The sequence below is a fragment of the Sceloporus occidentalis genome, unplaced genomic scaffold (genome assembly GCF_023333645.1).
Source record: "Sceloporus occidentalis isolate IW3139 unplaced genomic scaffold, rSceOcc1.0.p SCAF_7, whole genome shotgun sequence".
Lineage (NCBI taxonomy): Eukaryota > Metazoa > Chordata > Lepidosauria > Squamata > Phrynosomatidae > Sceloporus > Sceloporus occidentalis.
Genome location: NW_028316987.1, coordinates 43,952,747 through 43,972,241, shown reverse-complemented (window position 1 = coordinate 43,972,241; position 19,495 = coordinate 43,952,747). Strand labels below are relative to the sequence as shown.

At 38.7% G+C, this 19,495-nt stretch overlaps 1 protein-coding gene across 2 annotated transcripts in view; it reads right to left on the bottom strand.

Moving 5' to 3' along the window:
* LARS2 (leucyl-tRNA synthetase 2, mitochondrial) overlaps window positions 1-19,495 on the bottom strand; it is a 65,575-nt gene that overhangs the window by 17,995 nt on the left and 28,085 nt on the right. For both annotated transcript variants that reach the window (XM_089532771.1, XM_089532772.1), the window contains exons 11-16: window positions 17,243-17,358; window positions 13,444-13,727; window positions 10,519-10,617; window positions 7,985-8,122; window positions 3,267-3,370; window positions 2,505-2,687 (exon numbers count right to left, since the gene is read on the bottom strand). In XM_089532771.1, the coding sequence (XP_089388897.1) occupies window positions 2,505-2,687; window positions 3,267-3,370; window positions 7,985-8,122; window positions 10,519-10,617; window positions 13,444-13,727; window positions 17,243-17,358 (924 nt within the window). The remainder of the gene's footprint in view (window positions 1-2,504; window positions 2,688-3,266; window positions 3,371-7,984; window positions 8,123-10,518; window positions 10,618-13,443; window positions 13,728-17,242; window positions 17,359-19,495) is intronic.

The following is a 19,495-nucleotide window of genomic DNA, read 5'->3' as shown; positions in this document are numbered from 1 at the left end:
GTGAGTCAGCATTTAACCATTTTGAATCTAAAAAAACATTTAATTATAAACCTTATTAAACCAAGTTAAACAAATCTCCATGGGTTTATGCTACAGCAGCCACACACTGTATTTGTAAAAATATTCAAGCTGAAGGCTAGTGACAGAAAATCTTTACCAAAGATGTCCTCCCAAGTGCGATGCAAGGTGATGACAAAAATAAGGACATTCTTGTCATGGAGATAAAAGAAAAAGATATGGCTTCAAGTGGTACAAATTGGAAAAAGAAGATAAAAGAAGCACCCTCAACTCTTCAAAACTAATTAAGCCAAGTTCAAGATAGCCCTGATGATTGAATCAGGACAGATTTCAGTTACTTATAGAAATCAGATAGATTTGTATTTTAGGCCTGACCTAAAAGACTAAAGCATTATATTCAAGTACCATTCCTGAACACACTGATCCTATCACACACTGGAGGAGAGGCATGACCTCCCATCTCCACTACAAGCCTGAAAAAAAATCAACAGAACAGAGGTCCTTGATGAAGAAAGAAATCCAGATTTGACAGGTAGTTCTGTTTCTTCAGAAAGGATTGTGGGAAGAATTCTTTATGGAAAAATGAACAATAACAGAACTTTTCAAAAGCATCTGGATCAACTCTGGAAATTTTGCATATACTTTTTGCAATATCCCTGACCTTAAAGAACAAAACAAAACAAAACTGGGAAGCAGTATTTATTTTTATACGACCTAGATCTCAAGAACCTCATGAACTGCAGTGAGATCGCTACAACCAACAGGGCCTCTTCAGTTGTGGTATCTCATTTTGTAATTTCTAGCCTAATTACAGGGGGGCAGTGGGGGGGGGGGAAGGATTAGTCTATATAGCATGGTCTTTGGGGCATCAGATGAAAAGATCTTTTCATTCTTCTAGACATTTCATAATTGTTTTAGTGCATTTAGCTCTTAGCATTGTTTTATGCACTGGTTTTATCATTAATTTATTGTTTGCATTTATGTTTTTAATGTATTGTACACTATCCAGTGAACTTCAGTTATTGGGTGTTCCAAAACTGCAATCCAACAATCAATTTTTCCATAACCCTCACTTCAGCTGACACTAACCAGTGAAATCAGTATGCTGTCTGTTGTTCTGTGCCTTTAAGTCACTTCTGATTTATGGTGACCCTAAGGGAACCCTTTCAAAGGATTTTCTAGGCAAGATTTGTACAGAGGATGTTTGCCTTTGCCTTCCTATGAGAGAGTGTGACTTGCTCAAAGTCACCCAGTGGGTTTCCATGGCTGAGCAAAGATTCCAACCCTAGTCTCTGAAGTTGCAGTCAAAAGCTCAAACCACTACACCACGCTCAGAATGAAGGACTCAGAATGAGTTATAACTTTGTATGGCAGAGCAACAGAACTGCAGCTGCCCATCCCAGAGGATGCATGTCTCATTTCCATCTGTAACATGGGAACAGCGTCAAGAGGTGTAAAGAACAAAACACATGGCCTTGTCTACATATAGATCATTGCCCTTCTTACCACTATTATGTGGCTTTAAGGGCTAACAAGCACACTTAGAAAACCAGTGGAATCCTACTCCTCCATGTGCAGGCTTTCATGCTGCTGCAGCCTTACATAATTGGCACATAAATCTGGCATCATTTCTGCCAGCTGTGCTGATATTGCTGATCCCCAGTCTACCTTTTAAACTGGCAAGGACAATCAGTTTTGCCCACATGCTTTGTGAACACAAAGCTCATTGGATCATCACTGTGACATGGCAAACAAACTCTCTCTGAAAGCTCCCTTAGTGAAAGTCTTTTGTTTGTGTTTCTCACAGCATTCAAAATAAAATAAAAATTAAAAAGCAAACATTCTCCCTGTGGCTTTTAAGCTCTGCCAAACATCAATTTTCTGTGTGTTAAAGCAAAGTCAATCACAACCCAATATTCTAAATACCAAAAGTAGCAGATGTGTGTGTGTATGAAATAATAAATCAATTTAAAATTTATAAACACAGTTTAAAGCAACTGCTCTGCTTTATGTCAGAATAAAAAGCTTTGATAGATGGATGATTATTTCTCCTGGTCTGGATTATCCAAGTCCCTGAGTTGGTATTCAGCCTGCAGGAGAAAAAGAAACAGGTATAGGTATTGCAACTGCATTCTTCTGCAGTGGCACTAATAACAGCTTCAGGGGAAAATGTAGATCAGGAAAAAAGAGCAGAGAAAAATCCTTTAAAAGATCTCCTGTGTCACATCTTAAGTCAGCAAGCTCTAGAAAACTAGATGTACATAACGTGTGCATCTGTGACAATTCCTAAATAGCTCAGAAATCAAATAAAATACAAAGCAGCAACAGTAAAAAAAATTACATGCATTTAATCAGAAGTACTGTCCAAAAAGAAAGCCCGACCAGAAAGACTTTGTCAAGGATGTAAACCCCAAAAAGTATTTTAAAGTTTAAATACAAATCAAGAACAGAAGAACTGGGGTGTTGTTATCAGAAGGAAGCCTTACTCTTTGCATCCCACAAGATGTCTTGCTCTGGAGGTGCAGCAAATAGGATGTAGAGTCGGACTGTATCAATTCCATACTGCTGGACCATTTCTTTGGGCTCTATACCATTGTGCTTGGATTTACTCATTTTTTCCCACATCACTTGGAGCTTCTCTTTGGTTTTAAGGTGAACAGGTTCAGGACCTAAATATATACATGGAGAAAACAGTCTGTTTTTGCCCCATAAACCCATAAAAGAATCTATGTTTGTTTTTCATTCTATCCCATACAGACATTTTAAAACATATGAAAGCAGAAATCCCTTTAAAGTAATTAGTTAATTAGTCAATTAAGGGACTGAACAGACAGCCCATTTGAGCCCGTTTGGGGCTGGCTTTGAGGTGTTGCATTTAGATGTGGCATGCCCCCAAGTGGGACAGAAGCCATACTGGCAATTACATGCCAGCCAGTTTCTCTCCCGCTTGGGGGAATGGTGCTTAGGTGCCACTTTCTCCAGAGCCGGCTTTTGCGGAGGAAAAGCCAGCTCTATGGGGGAAGGGGTGTCTTTTTTCGCACCCTAAAGGAGCTGATCTTGTTTGCCCGGGCCTCGATGCAGCCTAAAAGGGGCAACTCTAAGCCACCCCTTTTGGGCTGTCTGTATCCCTCCTAATAGAATGATTTATATCCTTCCTTGTTTCCAAAACTGGGATTCAGAAAATAACACATAAAGCTGCAATGTTAAAAACAAAAACAAAAACCAATGCTCATCACAACCTCACTTACCAGTAAGATCCACTTCTCCTCTCTTCAAATATTTCCCAGTTGTCGCTAGCCTGAATGTTCGATTCTTGATAAGGCCTTGAACTAGGAGCTTATGAAAAGGCTCTCTAAGGACAAAGAAACAATAATGTTGACATTAACAGACAAAATATATTTTAAGCCAATTCCAAACTTGCATAATTTGATGGAGGAACATCAAGTTGAGCATTCCAAGGATAAAGAATGGAGATCTGCCATTTGGAATCCAGCTCTTTGCCAGAAGCAACTTCCCCTTACATTTGAATTTCTCTATGTAGAAATGGGTAACTTGCATAGATGTTCCCTGTAAAGCACAGGTGGATAAACTATTGTTGGATGTCAACTTTCAGCAGTCTGAGCTAGCATAACCAAAAGCGAAGAGTGGCGGGAACTGTAGTTCAATAATATCTAGAAAGACACAAGGTCCCCATTCCTGCAGAGTCCCCCTTCACCACAGGTAAAAGTAGGGTTTCTATAGGATTTCTATTAGGGCAGTACCTGCTTAAACAGGATGTTCTCCGAAGAGCAGCTGTGTCCTATATGGATCTGATTGGACCCTTCAGTGTTCCCTTGTCTACAAACATGAGGCAAGTAGTGACTAAAGATGGGGTCTTTTCTGATGTGGCACTCCAGCTTTCTAAGCCCCTCCCTAGAAAGGCTTTTCTAGCACTAGCCGTGCCTTGCTGGTGTCAGATCAAGACTTTTATTGTCCCAGGCCTTTTAAATCTTCTGTTCTAGGGCTGAGTTTTAATTTGCAAAATACTGGGCTTGTTATAAATTTAATTTTATGCTGCTCTGCAGTTTTAACATATCCCATGGCGTTTCTCCTCTCTGGAAACCCTTTATGAATGGTTTAGAGAGCCTTGTAATTGTTGAATAGTGAAACACAGAAGTTTTAAATTATATATATGACAGACGTTAATTTATACACCTGCTGTAACAGAAGATACAAGCATAAAACAAGCTCTGGTCAGAATAAAAACCTCTAGTCCAGCATTCTGTTCTCATAGTGGCCAAAGTGAAGTCCTTAGGAAGTCCACAAGGATGACAGGAATGCAACACAGGTTGAGTATTCCTTATTCAGAATTCTGAAATACTCCAAAATCTAAACATTTTTTGAACTATGTTCCTGTAATGTATTTGCAAGCCTTGAATGAGACGCAGCTGGAGAGAGAAGCAAGGATCTGTGAAATGGTGGGTGATGTGGATTGGTGTCAAGCACTGCACTTGGATTCTTACCATTTCACAGATCCTCAGTATCTCTCCAGCCTCATTATGTCTTTATCTATATTCAAATACAGGTACAGTATTACGAAATCCGAACAAATCCAAAATACAGAACACTTCTGGTCTCATGTATTTCAGACAAGGGATGTATCATCCTGCTCATCCTCCACAACAAATAACATACACAGACATCCTCCCTCCGATCATGTAAATAATATGCAGCCATCATGGCTAATAGCCCTTCTATTCTTACCCTTGCCAACCAGATGCCTCTGGGAAGTCTGTAAGTAGGACATGGGGACCACGGACAGTATCTGGCCATCCCAGCCATTGCACTGTAATCAACTCTGAAGGATGCAACATGAGGATTTTTCATCATTACTCCTATTGCTATTGCCTACTCAAGGAAGGTGGCTCAGGGGATTCGGGATGTTGCAGTCCAAACAGTAACTTTTAGCGCTAACACAGGGATTGCTTAGCATGGTTTCTTCTCACACCGCCACAGTCACTACATAACTAACATAACATAAAAGGGAATGCCTAGAATTTATGGGACATCTTTATTTTGTGGCAGATGATCATACAGAGTGATCTTTATTTTATGGCACATGATCAAATAGTTTGCTCATTTTACTAGTCAAATGATTTGAGATGCTGCTTTCCACCTCAGAGGAAAAACTGAGGAGGAAGGGAAGGGATAGGAAGAAGGAAATAAAGTAATATTTTCTTAGAATGTTATTAATTGCTAAACTGTCATTAACAGTTTAACACAATCTGATGAAGAAAATGTAGTCTATGAAAGCTTATGCTACTATTTTCTTTCCTTCAGTGAAGTCTTAAAGGTGTTACAAGATCCCTTTCCAGGTTTAATACCCTGTTACTAAAACTTTATGTACTTTTAATTACAATTGCTAAATGTAGGAATTTTTGATGTTTAGATTTCATCCCACACATCTCTTGCCATTAAAAATAAATGAAATTATTTGAAATCATGCTTGACCTACATGGGAAAGCCAGCTTTAGTTCAAAATATGAGAAAATTGGTATGTCACCAGATAGAAGCTAATTTTTCAGGGAATATTTATGATTTAATGACACGATCCTAATTCACATACATTGCCATGTTGATACAAGAAGAGTTTTCAGAATGTGTTTGTTTACAGAGACAGATGTTGGTAAGTACACAAAATATTTTACCATCTATGGTAAATTCAAAAAATATTTGTTTATTAAAAAGATAAGTTGTGGGTTGGGAAACAAGAGGAAAGAACAGCCAAGAGAGCCTAGAAAAGTCTGGGAAACAAGCCGTTCTCACTTTCAGCGAACTCTGCCTTCTACCACCTTTTCCCTTAGTCTAAGGTTTACTGTCAATAATTAATAGATTTACAGTAATAGCTCCCTCTCATGGTCACAGACTCACTGTCTTTGTAAGTCACATAATGGAGAGAGCTTGCTTCAGATTTTATTCTTTTATTATACCACACCACAATTTGAAACACAATTTTGGATTCTGTTATGTTTTAAAATAAGTCACACTATCTATTCCCCAGCTCATACTGTGCCACTATCCTATCCTCACTCCCCAGACCCCCTTCTCTCTGTGTTTTTCACAATGCCACTCTTCACCTCATTTAGAACCATCTCATTATAACAAATACTGGGGGCAATAAAACACAGAGGGAGATAAAAGTGAGTCCATTCCTTTCATCAATCCTGCCGAAAGACCAGTTTCATCAGCCTCCTCCTCTTTGTAAGTTGTTCTATTTCTAACAGCTCATTTTAGCTGTTACTATATTGCATCTGTGTGAGTTTGCTTTAATTCTTTCCCCCTCCTCTTCTCCTTCTCTTTTTCTGTCATGTCTTTTAGATCTTAGGCCTATGTTCATACTGCATATACTCATGTATAAGTCTAGAAATTTAAATCAAAAAATTGACCCAAAAAACTTTGTTGACTTATCCACGGATCAATGTAAGTATTATACCTTAACTCTTATTTAAAAACAGGAACTATCCTCTGGTGAAACACAAGAGTGTAATCTGTCCTGGAAGCACTGAAAAGCACAGGAACATACATGCAACCCTGGTTTCCTCCATCTTGTATCATCTTGATTTTCAACAGACTACCCTACCTGGATTCCTATCCTCCCCCTCTTACTCAACAGAACATACAACTTCAATGATCACTGGACACAGATGCTCTGGAGAGGCATGCAGAAGGAGTCACTTACTATCTCCTTCTTCCTTTTCTAGCATCCTCTCCTCCAAACAATTGCTTCAAATAACTGCTTGGGTCAATTTCAGTCATGCACAGCAAACTCCTTCCTACTCCAAACTCTCTCTCACCATTCACTCCAATCATGCCAGACCAAGTGTGCCACTGTTTGGAGCAGCTAAGGCATAATAATAATAATAATAATAATAATAATAATAATAATAATAAATTTTATTTTTACCCCGCCTTTCCATAGTTATGATCAAGGCGGCTTACAAAATTTAAAACATTACAATACAAGATAAAAATTCAATATAAAAGTTATCCTCCGCTCCCATCACTCACACTGACTCAATTCACTCCAGCTTATTACTGCATTATGTAACTAGTTATCAAAATAATTTGTTACAAGTAACATGTTACTGTTAAGCTCTGATTCAAACCTGCTTAACATAATGTATGTGAGGAAGGATGGTAGTTGAAAACACTATCTCATAGGTAACTACGGCCCGTTACAGATGGGCCCTTCCGGCGCCCCCGTCACGTGCTAGGGGCTGGCCGAGGACCTAGCGTCCACACCGGCCTCACCCCTAGCACGTGACGGGGGCGTAATAATGGCAGTGCCCTATACACACGGGCGCTGCCATTATTACGTGCTGGACGCATAGTGTCCGCATGGCGCGCCCCAGATATGACGCCGCGAGTGTGCGAGTAGGTCTGGCTGCTGGGGCTTTCTGGCGCAGCTAATGACAGCGCAGGGAGAGCACCGCTTTTCGGCGCTCTGTAACGCGCCTGGGATAGTTACACTGCAGCATGAAAATATTCTCCCAGCTGAACTGGTAGTGTTGTCGAGTTACTTCGAGATTTCTGTAAGTATTGTCTGAAACATGATAAATCCAATTTGACTAAAATGACTACTGTGGAAATGAAAATGAAAAGTATGTACCATGGATAGGGAGGAAATGAAATTTTATTTGATGTACATTTTTAACTAAGTGCATTTCTCAAAATAATACAGACTGGAACACCATTATCCTTTCTGCAATGTACTTCTTGGCTTTAAAACTGTAGCTGAACAGGCTGGACTCATCCATCCCTAAACAGGGTACTAACCAGGATACTGACAGGTCTCTGAAAAGCTAGGGTATGCACAGAACCTAAGGCTACACTAAGCATATTTAAGAACCTTCTTTCTCTATACAGCTTCTATTACACTCAGTGTCTGTTATTTCAGGGCAGGGATGACAATGGATGTCCTACTTACCTGTGTTTAGTCATCTTCTGATCATGGCAAAAATGGCAGAAGAATCTGGCATAGTACAAATGCATCACTGCATGTTCTTTTCCTCCAATGTACAGATCCACAGGCATCCAATGATCTGCCAAGTCTTTGTCAAAAGGCCTGTTGGCAAAAAATAAAAAATAAACCACCCACAGATATATATATATATATGATCAAGAAAGATGAAAAGTATTCCAATTAGAATGAATATATACCAAAGGATTTCAGTCTTACAGAGAAGGCTTATGCTTAAATGTTACCATTAGGGGGCAACCTGGTGTTATTACAATAGAACAAAATCCATTCTGAATGTTCAGTGGTTACTATAATCTGAATTGCTGGATCACAAAATCCAGTCTTCATACTGTCTGTGTTCACTTGGATAAGAGTCAAGGGTATCTGACAGTTCTGTGTGTGTTATTTGGGTCTGTGTATGTGACTTATGGACTGCCTAGAAATATATTCCATGCAAGGGATATACCCGCTGGGATACAGTGCCATAGTTAGAAAAGGCAAACAGGAATACATTTATGTTCTAATAACAGCAATGTCATTACAAGGTAACCATTCCACTTAAAATTAAATAAAAGCTCTTTTTTTTAAAGCCCAGCAACAGCAAAAGTGAGCTATTTCCTCTGTTTAGAGTTAAAAGAGACCACCAGGAACAACAACCTAAAATAACTTCAAGCTCATTTCAAACAAGTGGTCTCTAATATAGCATAAAACGCAAAATATTTTCTATGAAGATGCCAGCCACAAATGCTGGCAAAACGTCAGGAATAACCTCTTCTAGAACATGGCCACATAGCCCGAAAAACCCACAAAAAACTACAAAATGATCTGTTTGGTTTCCTGAGTTTCTGATGCAAAATGGTGCAGTTTGCTGTGAAATAATAGAATTTCTTCTCATTCTTATCAAAATCCCCAGCAAGAAACCTTTTCCCAAGGATTATATTGCAGCAAACAACTTCATCTAGACATGGAGCCACAAATACAGATGGCTCAAGAATTTGAGTTTTTACCTACCTTTCATGCAAACAAGGGCAGAGTTAGGCTCTGATTTTATTAAAAGCATGTAAAGAGATAGCCATGAGATATTTTTAAAAATCACCTTAAAATATTTTTAAAAGCTCCATTATGTCTTATATATCAGCTCCATGCATCATCTGAGAGACAAACTCCTTTCAACGATTTTTAACACTGAGGAAACTAAAACTGCAGTTCTAAACCTAGGCAAAATAATTCTAACTGGAGTGAATGATGGTTATGTCTCACCAGACATGCAAACCATTACAGTGTAAATTAGCAGGAATTGTTTTCTGCAACAGCTTTCAGATAGCCCAGCTATGTAGGTTTCTCATAAAATGGATTCCTAAATGCATGCAATTTTAATGCTGCACTTTTATGAATATTTATTTGGATATGTGCCCCATTCAACATAGGATCTATATGCCTAAAAGTGAATTGCTACTCCTCAGGTGGGACTGGACCCTTCATGGTGTCCTTCTAGTGCAGAACACTCTTATTTCAATGGGCCTTTGGAAACTTCTTATATTGATACTTTAATTACATTTTAACCTTTGTATGTTTTTTTTTAGCAATGTGAGCTTTTATCAGTATGTTGTTCTCTTTTGTTCATCTGCCTTGAGTCCCAAGGCTAGGGAAAAAGGAAAATAAAAATGCTGAAAAGAAAACAGCAGTGGCTCCTGCCGTGATAGCTGCTCTGGAAGCAGTTTCAGATGAACTGACAAAACATCTGAATGAAATTGCTACAGACAGGAACAGTACTACTGCAAAAAACAATACTGCTTGGAGGATGCCACATTATCTCACTGACTCCTGGATTTTTGGATAGAATCCGTCTTATTAATGGTCTAGAATTCTAGTCTGTAACATTTGGTAGAAACCAATAATAATACCGATGATAACAACAGATGTTACAGCTTGCCTGGTTATCCATAACCAATTTAGCCGAAAATAAAATACATTTTGATCTATATCAAATTGCTAGTCCCAAACTGAGTGGGCTTCAGAAAGAAATGTTGGCTGGAAAAGTTTATGTAATTCCCATTGATCTAACTGGTTTACTTTAATTGACGCTACCAACTGGATTGAGGCTTATGTGTTATTCTGATACCAAGGGGTAATATTTGTTTACGTAGATGGATATCAATTACTTTTTATCTTTGGTTAGTTTTTCAGATCCTGGGAGGTTTGACAAGCTACAACATGCCTTCTGAGGTTATGAGAAGATCTGTACCACATCAGAAACTGCACTAAGTGGCACAATTTAAAAGAGCCAACCCAATAACACTATTGTAAATGGGAATGGGTAACAATGACAAAATCACAAAAGATTTCCTTCCAGGAATCCTCTTTTCACTGTGTTCTGTGTAAGCTGAAGACAAAAGGATTATCTAGTCTTGTCTTCCAACCTGGGCTATGAAAGACTGGATCAAGTAATAGGATTACAGGTAGGGCAGGCTGCCAGAAAGCAGGGCACCTGAATTACTTACTTCATAGAGTTATGGGGATCAGTATATCTGAAATAATACCAAGCTGAATCAACAAATGTATCCATGGTATCTGTTTCTCTCCTTGCAGGTTTCTTGCATCTGAAGAACACAAATTATCATGATTAGGGTTCCACTGAGATATAAGGTAATAGGCTAGAAGTTTTTATTTGCGTGATGTGCTGCTATTATTCCCTAGAGATTAAAAAGGCCATATCGAAACAAATGTGCACTCTTCAATTCTGTGATTCACACTTATTTCACAAATGTAGCTTCTAACCAAAATGTGAAAATGAGGCCTCACAGGTCTTGGCAGAGTTGAAATCCACAAGTCTGTACTTTGTAATCAAGGGGATCATAAATGAAAACCACGCAAGAATGTCTGTTCTAACTCATGTACAAAATCAGTGCTATGCCGTTTTCCTTTCTCAACTTCATACAAATAGTTTACAAATGCATGAGTACACATTTTAACCACTATCACCACTGCTACTTTTCCAATGTGGTTTCAATGACTTCCAGTTCTTCTGCATTATTGTCAAACCTTAAGATTTCACTAGAGTCACAACCCTTTCCCCCTTTTATCAGTATTCCAATGCAGAGTCCTCCAAAACTCAAAGGATTGGCAGCACAGAATGTTTGTTGGGAAATGGCTAGAGACAAAAGGCTGTTGCTATCTGGACCTTTGTAATGTAGAAATCTGAAACCTATTAGTGACCCAGGAAAGCCAAAATGTGCCAGAGTAATAAAATATTGATAATGATTTGTCTCCAGACTATGCTAATTGCACATAATTCCCTTTAAAATCAATCTGAAAACTTAAATATCACTTAAGGAATTTAATGCAACTAACCTAATCTGGATCCAATTCACTGGTAGTCTTGAACATGAGGTTTGTTCTCTCTCTCTCTCTCTTTCCCTCTCTTTGAATATTACAGGATGTACTGTAGACTGCTCAGTTTCACAAAGTTGGATAGGACTGGCTACATGTGCTCCATATAGGCTGGCTGTGGTTGCTGAAAGTGTGTGTGTGTTGAAAGTTGTGCAGTTGCATGACGGAATATCTCTCCACATTCATTCCACTGACCACAGAAAACTAGCATGCCAGTTTTCCGAATTAGAAAACACCTATATTCTGAATTAGAAGAGTCTCAAGAGAGTTGTACAAGATGATTGTTTTGAACTTGTAGGTTAGGACTCAGCTTCACCACTAAGTCAGACATGCTAAGGGTAACTGGAACAGACTGGGCAACTCAGTCTGGAGCTCGAGGTGACTGCAGTCCCATTTCCAATTAGAAGCCCTCCCCAATGATGCTGAAAACAAGAATTCGTTATTACCTCAAAATATCTGAGAAACAAAGTTGGCATTAAAAGCAACCCTGAAGGCTAAGCCCTCATTAAGCCTGTCTCTTCTTAGACAATGCTGGTATCAGAATAACTCTGTGACAGTCTTTTGCACTAGTCAGGTTTTTAAAGAGATTACTGTGGGCAACATTAAAAAAGAAATATATATATATATATATATATATATATATATATATATATAGTACAAGGATTTTTTGTTGAAAGTTGCCAGTGCCTGAGTTCTTCTTTTTATCTCAACTGCCTTTTGTAACAACAACAGCAAATGGAGAAACTCCTCCTGAGCCACACTGCTGAGGCACCTCATTACCAGATACAATGTCTTCACTAGTGTTTGAATGTCCAGAGAAAGTGGCAGGTTTACTGCGATTGTGTTCTGAAGTGTGAAAGGTGTGGGATCACTTACGACTCCAGCAAGGCAGCCTAATAATACAGAATTCATCATAACAGCTCTGCTGAGAGCAATGTTCCATTATTCACATGATGAAGAAAGAGTCTCCCCAGGATAAGAGTACATTCTAGTACTTTCTGCCTACCATCCACATAGCTTTAGATTCTAAGACAGCACAGCTTTAGTTTCCCCATTAATAATAATAATAATAAATTTTATTTGTATGCCGCCCTTCCTTCGATCAGGGCGGCTCACAACAGTAAAAACAGACAATTTTAAAATACAAATCGATAAAAAATTACCATAAAAATACAATAAAAACATCCAATACACCATAAGCAGCTTAAATCCAACAAATAGGAAAAAAAAGTCAAAAGAATATGTAGTTCTCTCAGTCTGAATTAGAGTCTGTTGACCAAGCAAACAGAAGGCTTAAATCTGGTCAGCATAAAATATCTTTCTGATTCAAAAAGATGCCTGCCATAAACAACAGGGTGCTCAGATTTATGATGAATGCACTTGTCTCAAAGTGACTTTGCACATTATAACTTTCCAGTGTAGAGATAATCTTCTGGTGGACAGAGCAGTAACTTCCTGATCCCTTGATTTCAAACAAGATAAAACAAAGTGTTTACCATTTGCTATTTCTTTTTAAAGTAATGTGTACACCTTAAGAAGTGAACAAAAATCCCTTATTTCTTCAGCAAGAGACTGTAAAATAACAAAGGAAGTTTAAAGATCTTTCTCTAAATAGGATTCTGCTTGTGATATAGATAATCTAGAGGAAACAAACACACGAACTTACAATGTTTCTCCTATTTTAAAAAGATTTGGCACACTGGAAGAAACATAAGACTCATCTCTGCTTTGACAGGGGGTAATATTTTTTGTCTTCTTTTTTTTAACAACAAGCTACAGCCCAAAGCAGAGATTTTAAAAATACACCATTATTCACATACAATGGCCAAAAGACTGTTCCTTTATTTAAGAGTTACATAACCTGCGCTTTCCTTCCCCAGTTCCCACCCCAAACAAAATATTCAGTTGTTACATACAATAATAAAAAATTTAAAAATGTAGTTAGGATTGAAAGACTTTTTCAACTAGTTAAAAGCATACTTTTCATTTTTTAACCACTCTATAGAAAATATGCAGCATAATATACTGGTACTCACCTTGGACATGTGCAGTTGACCCAATGTGAAACTGAAGCTAATGGTGAGCCACCCTTGCCTGTAAAGGATGTTATCTTGGGCAACTGCACAGGTAAGTCCTGGTATGACACAGGCACAGGACCACAGGACTGGCAATGAATTATTGGAATAGGTGTCCCCCAATAACGCTGTCGGGAGATCAGCCAATCTTTTAACTTATTGCTTGTTAGGTATCCCCCTACTCTTTTATTTCTGGCTTTTTCCGTGATGGCATTTAATGCTTGTTTTCTGCTCATACCTGTGAACTGATAAAAAGAAAGAGAGAGAACACAACTAATATACTGCACTAATCATGCTGTTACAGCACTCACAGTCATGTTTCTATGTATCATTAGAAAAAAGGTTGAACATGAATGTAACCAATACATCAGTGAAATAAATGGCTGGAAGAAAATGGTGGCCCATGACATAATAATATATCATTTTAATTTATTAATGATGTATTATTCTTTGTTGTTGTGTTGGTATGTGCCTTCAAGTGAACTCTGACTTGTGGTGACCCTATTCTAGGATTTTCTTAGCAACATTTATTCAGAGGAGGTTTCCTGTTGTCTTCCTTTTAGACTGACAAGAGTATAAGTTCCCCAAATCACCCAATGGGTTTCCATGGCTGAGTGAGGATTCAAACCCTGGCATCTCCACCTCAACATTAGGATGAGGTGACAGTAAGAGCTGTTTGACAGTAGAAGATGCTCCCTCAGAGTGTGGTAGAGTCTCCTACTTTGGAGGTTTTAAAACAGAGGCTGGACAACCATCGGTCGGGAATGTTTTGATTGTGAGTTCCTGCATGGCAGGGGGATGGCCCTTGTGGTCTCCTCCAACTCTATGATTCCACGATCTCCCAAGTACTAGTCCAGCACTCAAACTATTACATAATGCTGTGTTTTAAAATATCTTCTTCATTCTGTCCCCCCCCCCCCCCCCCGCAGCAAACATCCCAAAGAGTTATTTTCCACAGTGCAGAATCTGAGGATGCTCTTGCTACACTCTCTCTTATGCTTGTCCCAATGGTACTAAACAGTTCTGAGATCTGGAAAGATACCTATTTGTGGTGACCCTATCCTAGGGTTTTCTTGGCAATATTTATTCATAGAATCATAGAAACATAGAGTTGGGACAGGCCACAAAAGTCCAACCCCCTGCCATGCAAGAACTCACAATCAAAGCATCCCTGACAGATGACTATCCAGCCTCTGCTTAAAGACCTCCAAAGAAGAAGACTCCACTAGTCTCTGAGGGAGTGTGTTCCACTGTCAACCAGCTCTTATTGTCAGGATGTTCCTCCTAATGTTGAGGTGGAATCTCTTTTCTTGTAGTTTGAATCCATTGTTCTGTGTCTCAATATGCTTCAGCCTCAATATGACACCCCTTCAAATATTTAAGTAAGGATACCATATCACCTTTTAACTGTCTCTTCTCCAGGCTAAACATACCCAGCTTCCTAAGTTGCTCCTCATACAGCATGGTTTCCAGACCTTTCACCATTTTAATTGCCCTCCTCTGTACATGTACATCATCTTAACTTTCTTTTTGAATTGTGGTGCCCAGAACTGGACTAGTTGAGGCCTGATCAAAGCATAATAAAGTGGCACTATTACTTCCCTTGATCTAGACACTATACTTCTATTGATGCAGTCTAGAATTGCACTAGCTTTTTTAGCTGCCGCATCACATTGTTGGCTCATGTTCAGCTTGTGGTCCACCAGGACTCCTAGATCCCTTTCACATGTAGTCTTCTTAAGCCAGGTGTCCCCCATCCTATATCTATGCATTTCATTTTTCTGCCTAAGTACAGTACAGTCAGCCCTCTATATCCACAGATTTTTTTATCCATGACTTGAAGCATCCATGGCTTGAAAATATTTTTTAAATATGTCAATTGCAAAAAGCAAAGTTTGATTTTGCTATTTTATATAAGGGACACCATTTTACTATGCAACTGTATTTAATGGGATTTGAGCATCCACGGGTTTTGCTATCCACTGGAAGTCTTGGTACCAAACCCCAGTGGACACCAAGGTCCCACTGTACTGTAAATTTCTCCCTGCTGAAATTTATTTTGTTAGTTTTGGCCTAGCTTTCTAATCTATTCAGAAGTCATTCTGAATTCTGATCCTTTCCTCTGGTGTATTAGCTACTCCTCCTAATTTGGTGTCATCTGCAAATTTGATATGTATACCTTCTATTCTTTCATCCAAGTCATTTATAAAGATGTGGAATAGCACAGGTCATAACCCTGTGGCACCCACTGGTCACTTCTCTCCAAGATGATGAGGAGCCACGGCTAGGCACCCTCTGGGTTCGGCCGACCAACCAATTAAAAATCCACCTAACAGTTGCATTGTCTAGCCCATACTTTACTAGCTTATTTGTAAGAATATCATGGGAGACCTTGTCAAAGGTCTTACTGAAATCAAGATATGCTATATCCACAGCACTCCCTTCATCTACCAAGCTGGCAATTTTATCAAGAGAATGAGAGAGAGACAGAGATAGAGAGAGACAGACAGACAGACATAGAGAGAGAGAGACAGAGATTAGTCTGGAATGACTTATTTTTGAGAAACCTATGTTGACTTTTTGTAATTCACAGACTTTCTGTTTAATGGATCTGCTCTAGAATTTTTCCTGGTCTTGATATCGGACTAACTAGGCGGTAATTGTTGGGTACCTCTTTTTTCCCCTTTTTGAAGATGCGGACAACATTTGTCCTCCTCCAGTTTCCTGGGACTTCTCCTGTTCTCCAGTTCTAAAAGAGTATTGCCAATGGCTCTGAAATTACTTCTGCCAGTTTTTTTTAATACCCTTGGTATTCAGAGGAGGCTTGCCACTGCCTTCCTTTTAGACCGAGAATATAACTTGCCCAAGGTCACCCAGTGTGTTTCAGTGGCTGAGTGAGAATTCAAACCCTGGTTTCCCAAAGTTCTTGTCCAACACTCAAACTACATCATGATGGCTCTCTGTTACTCTAACCTTATATAGGCTGCTCTGGGAGCCTTGCAACCAAAGAGCAGGATTAAAATGCTTAAAATAATAATTTAGTGAACAATAATAATTCTGATTTCCCCCCCAAAAGACTCTTTCTCTGTTCAGGCCTCTCATTTACATTTATCTTTTTTTTAGTGATTAACAGCTAAAAGTGTTTCCTTTCCTTAGATAATAATGCAACTTACTTGATGGGTTCAGGAAGATTCACAGAGCTCTTTTCTGAGATTTCATTTTCCTTCTGACTCTAAAGGTAATTTGATGAGTATAAAAACCACATGACATGCTAAGCAGAAATGTTTCTACATTAATACCTTAAGCCCATGAAACAAATGTGTGATGTTCTATACATAAACCAGGGCCCCACAACCTTGAGAAGTTACTTTGGCCCATTGATTAGAAAGTGTGAGGTGTTCACCTCAGTAAACAGTCGCTAGGAGAAAAGAATGGCAGTATCTTGGCTGTTTCACATGAATTCTCTTTCCCCTTTGGTGGTGGACAGAATTGTATAGGCCACACAACTTATCCCAAGATCTCCCCAACCTGCCTGGTGTTTCATGTCTAGTGGAAGATGCCATCTCATCACAAGGCTTAAAATAAGCTTCAGTTATCCAGCCAGCTTCTATACATAGATGTAATACCAGCTTACTTTGTCTCAGGCAGCAAATTTGAGTCTCTTTGTGGAGCAGATGCTCTGTTGTAACCTTGTCAGAGTGTTCCTAAGCAATGTTAAGGGGCAGAGATGATAAAAAGAAACTCACAGTAATGCACAAACCTCTCCAGAGTTGATCAGTCTCTGTGAGCCATCTGACAGAGTTTCAATAACTTCTTCAAATGAAAGGCCCAAATTCCTAGCAATTTCAGCATCATCTGGTCCAGTACAAGGGATTCCTGGGGAGGAAAAATAATGGAAAGCATTTTTTTAAAAAACAGAGGTTATATAACATTTCATTATTTCAAAATGGAAGCTCATTCAAGCAGGTTTCCTATTCAGAGCTTAACCAGCAATACAATCTGTACACTCCTTGTGTGTACTTTCAACTTCTTCAACCCATATTTTCTTTATTCCTTTCAGCCTATGAGTCTTAAAATTAAAAAGGTCTGTAAAATGGAAATGCTCTGCATTCAATCCAACTGTACTCCATTTGCAGATTAAATTCAATGTGTATTTAGAGATGAATTTGACCTTCTCATTTTGGGCTTCCTATTCTGAGATGTCAGAGATTACTTTTCTCAGCCCGATTTTCTTATTGGCCTACACTCAAATAGTTTACATTCTTGTTGCGACACCAGCCTCAACAGGTCTTCTGCTGTGACAAAGAAAGTCTAAATGTTAAGACCCTCAATAGCAATAATTCTATGAAACCAAAGAGTAACAAGAGGGTGAGGTGGAAGTTAGATGTGTTCATCTAAAAGAGCTGTTCCTGCACTAAATGTCAAACTTGCTTTTGAAACAGAGAAACATTTCAAATGCTGTTTCTGCAGCTGGATTGGATGGGGATGTCAGCTGCTCTAGACACCACGTGTGAACTTTCCCAATCAAAATAAGGATAAATAAATGGGATCTACAACCAATTATTGCAGTGTGGAGGACCGCTATTCAGGATTGTAGCCAGCCACACCTTTCCCAGCATATTCCATTCTATTGCCTCTCATACAGTTTTCTGATTTATTCTCTGAAATAACCAATCAGCATTTTCTGGCTAGTGAATACACTCACTTTTTATTGGGCTTTTAAAAAAAGTCCACTAGGGTACTTTTTTGGGGGTAAACTTTGTATACTTCTGCAAATCTTGCAGCACTGCAAGCCTGCTGTTCCCAGAGGTGGCTGTGTGTGCATTTATATATGGATGCTGCTGTTTTGGTAAGCCACAAAAGTAATTGGGATGGCTATTAATACTTATGATGCTGGTGGATGAGCAATTTGAGTAAATTAATTCTTTCATATTCCCTTCTTCCATATATTCATTTTTATTTATTTGATAATTCAAATAAAGGTTTTGAGCCTGTGTTTGTTTCTTTAAAGCTATCCACTGAAAAAAGATAACGATAAATAAAATGTTTGATCTTTAACAAGTATAGATGGACAGCTTTTAAAATGGAGAGGCATAAACTTGAGAAACATTTTACTAAAAACAAATTAATGTTAATTAATGCTTACAATAATAAACAATGCATGGGTTTGGTCTCTGTATTTCAAGTACAACACAAAGCTGGGACTGCATAACATAACTTCATATAATATTTTAAAAAAAAATCTGCATACCTAGGGTTGACAGATTCAAAACCCAAGAACAGTCATATATCTTTAAATCTCCTGATATGATAGAAATAAATTACCACCATTTTCCTGCCTTAAAAGGGATAATATAGAGCTGGAAAAGATGCAGAAAAAGGCAGTCAAAACGATCAAGCAGCTGGAACAACTCATCCATAATAAAAGCTTACAACATTAGGCATTGCATTAAGAAAAAAGGTAAATAAGGTATAGGACAAGTTAAGGCACAGGTATATAAAATTATGCAGGGTGCATATATGGACTCTAATATCACAGGGATGTCCTGGCATATGATTGGCAATATGCCCTGGCATATTGGTTGCTGTGGAACATGAGTGCTGTTGTACTCATGTTCTGCTTGTGGCCTTATCCTAGGTACAGTATATGGCTGGCCACTGTGTGAATAGACTGGTATGCTGGCCAGGCCTTTGGTATGATTCAGAAAGGCTCATCTTACAATCAAACTATTTCTCCTCAGCCTTCTTCTCCATTCCCACTGTCTTCCTGTTGCATGGCATAGCTGAAACCTTCAAGATTGACAACAGGTTGGGAGAAAGGTTGGTGACAGAATCAGGGAGTCAAAGAGCCAAAGAAGCCAGGACTGCCTTAATTCCTGTGCACCAAGAGAGACAGAAGTATATATTTTTTCCACTGCTGACTCTGGCAAACCCAGTAGTAGCACCGTCAAGCAGCAGATCCTTAATTATACTTCCATTATTGCTTCTAGAAGCTAGAGACTGCAACTTTAGC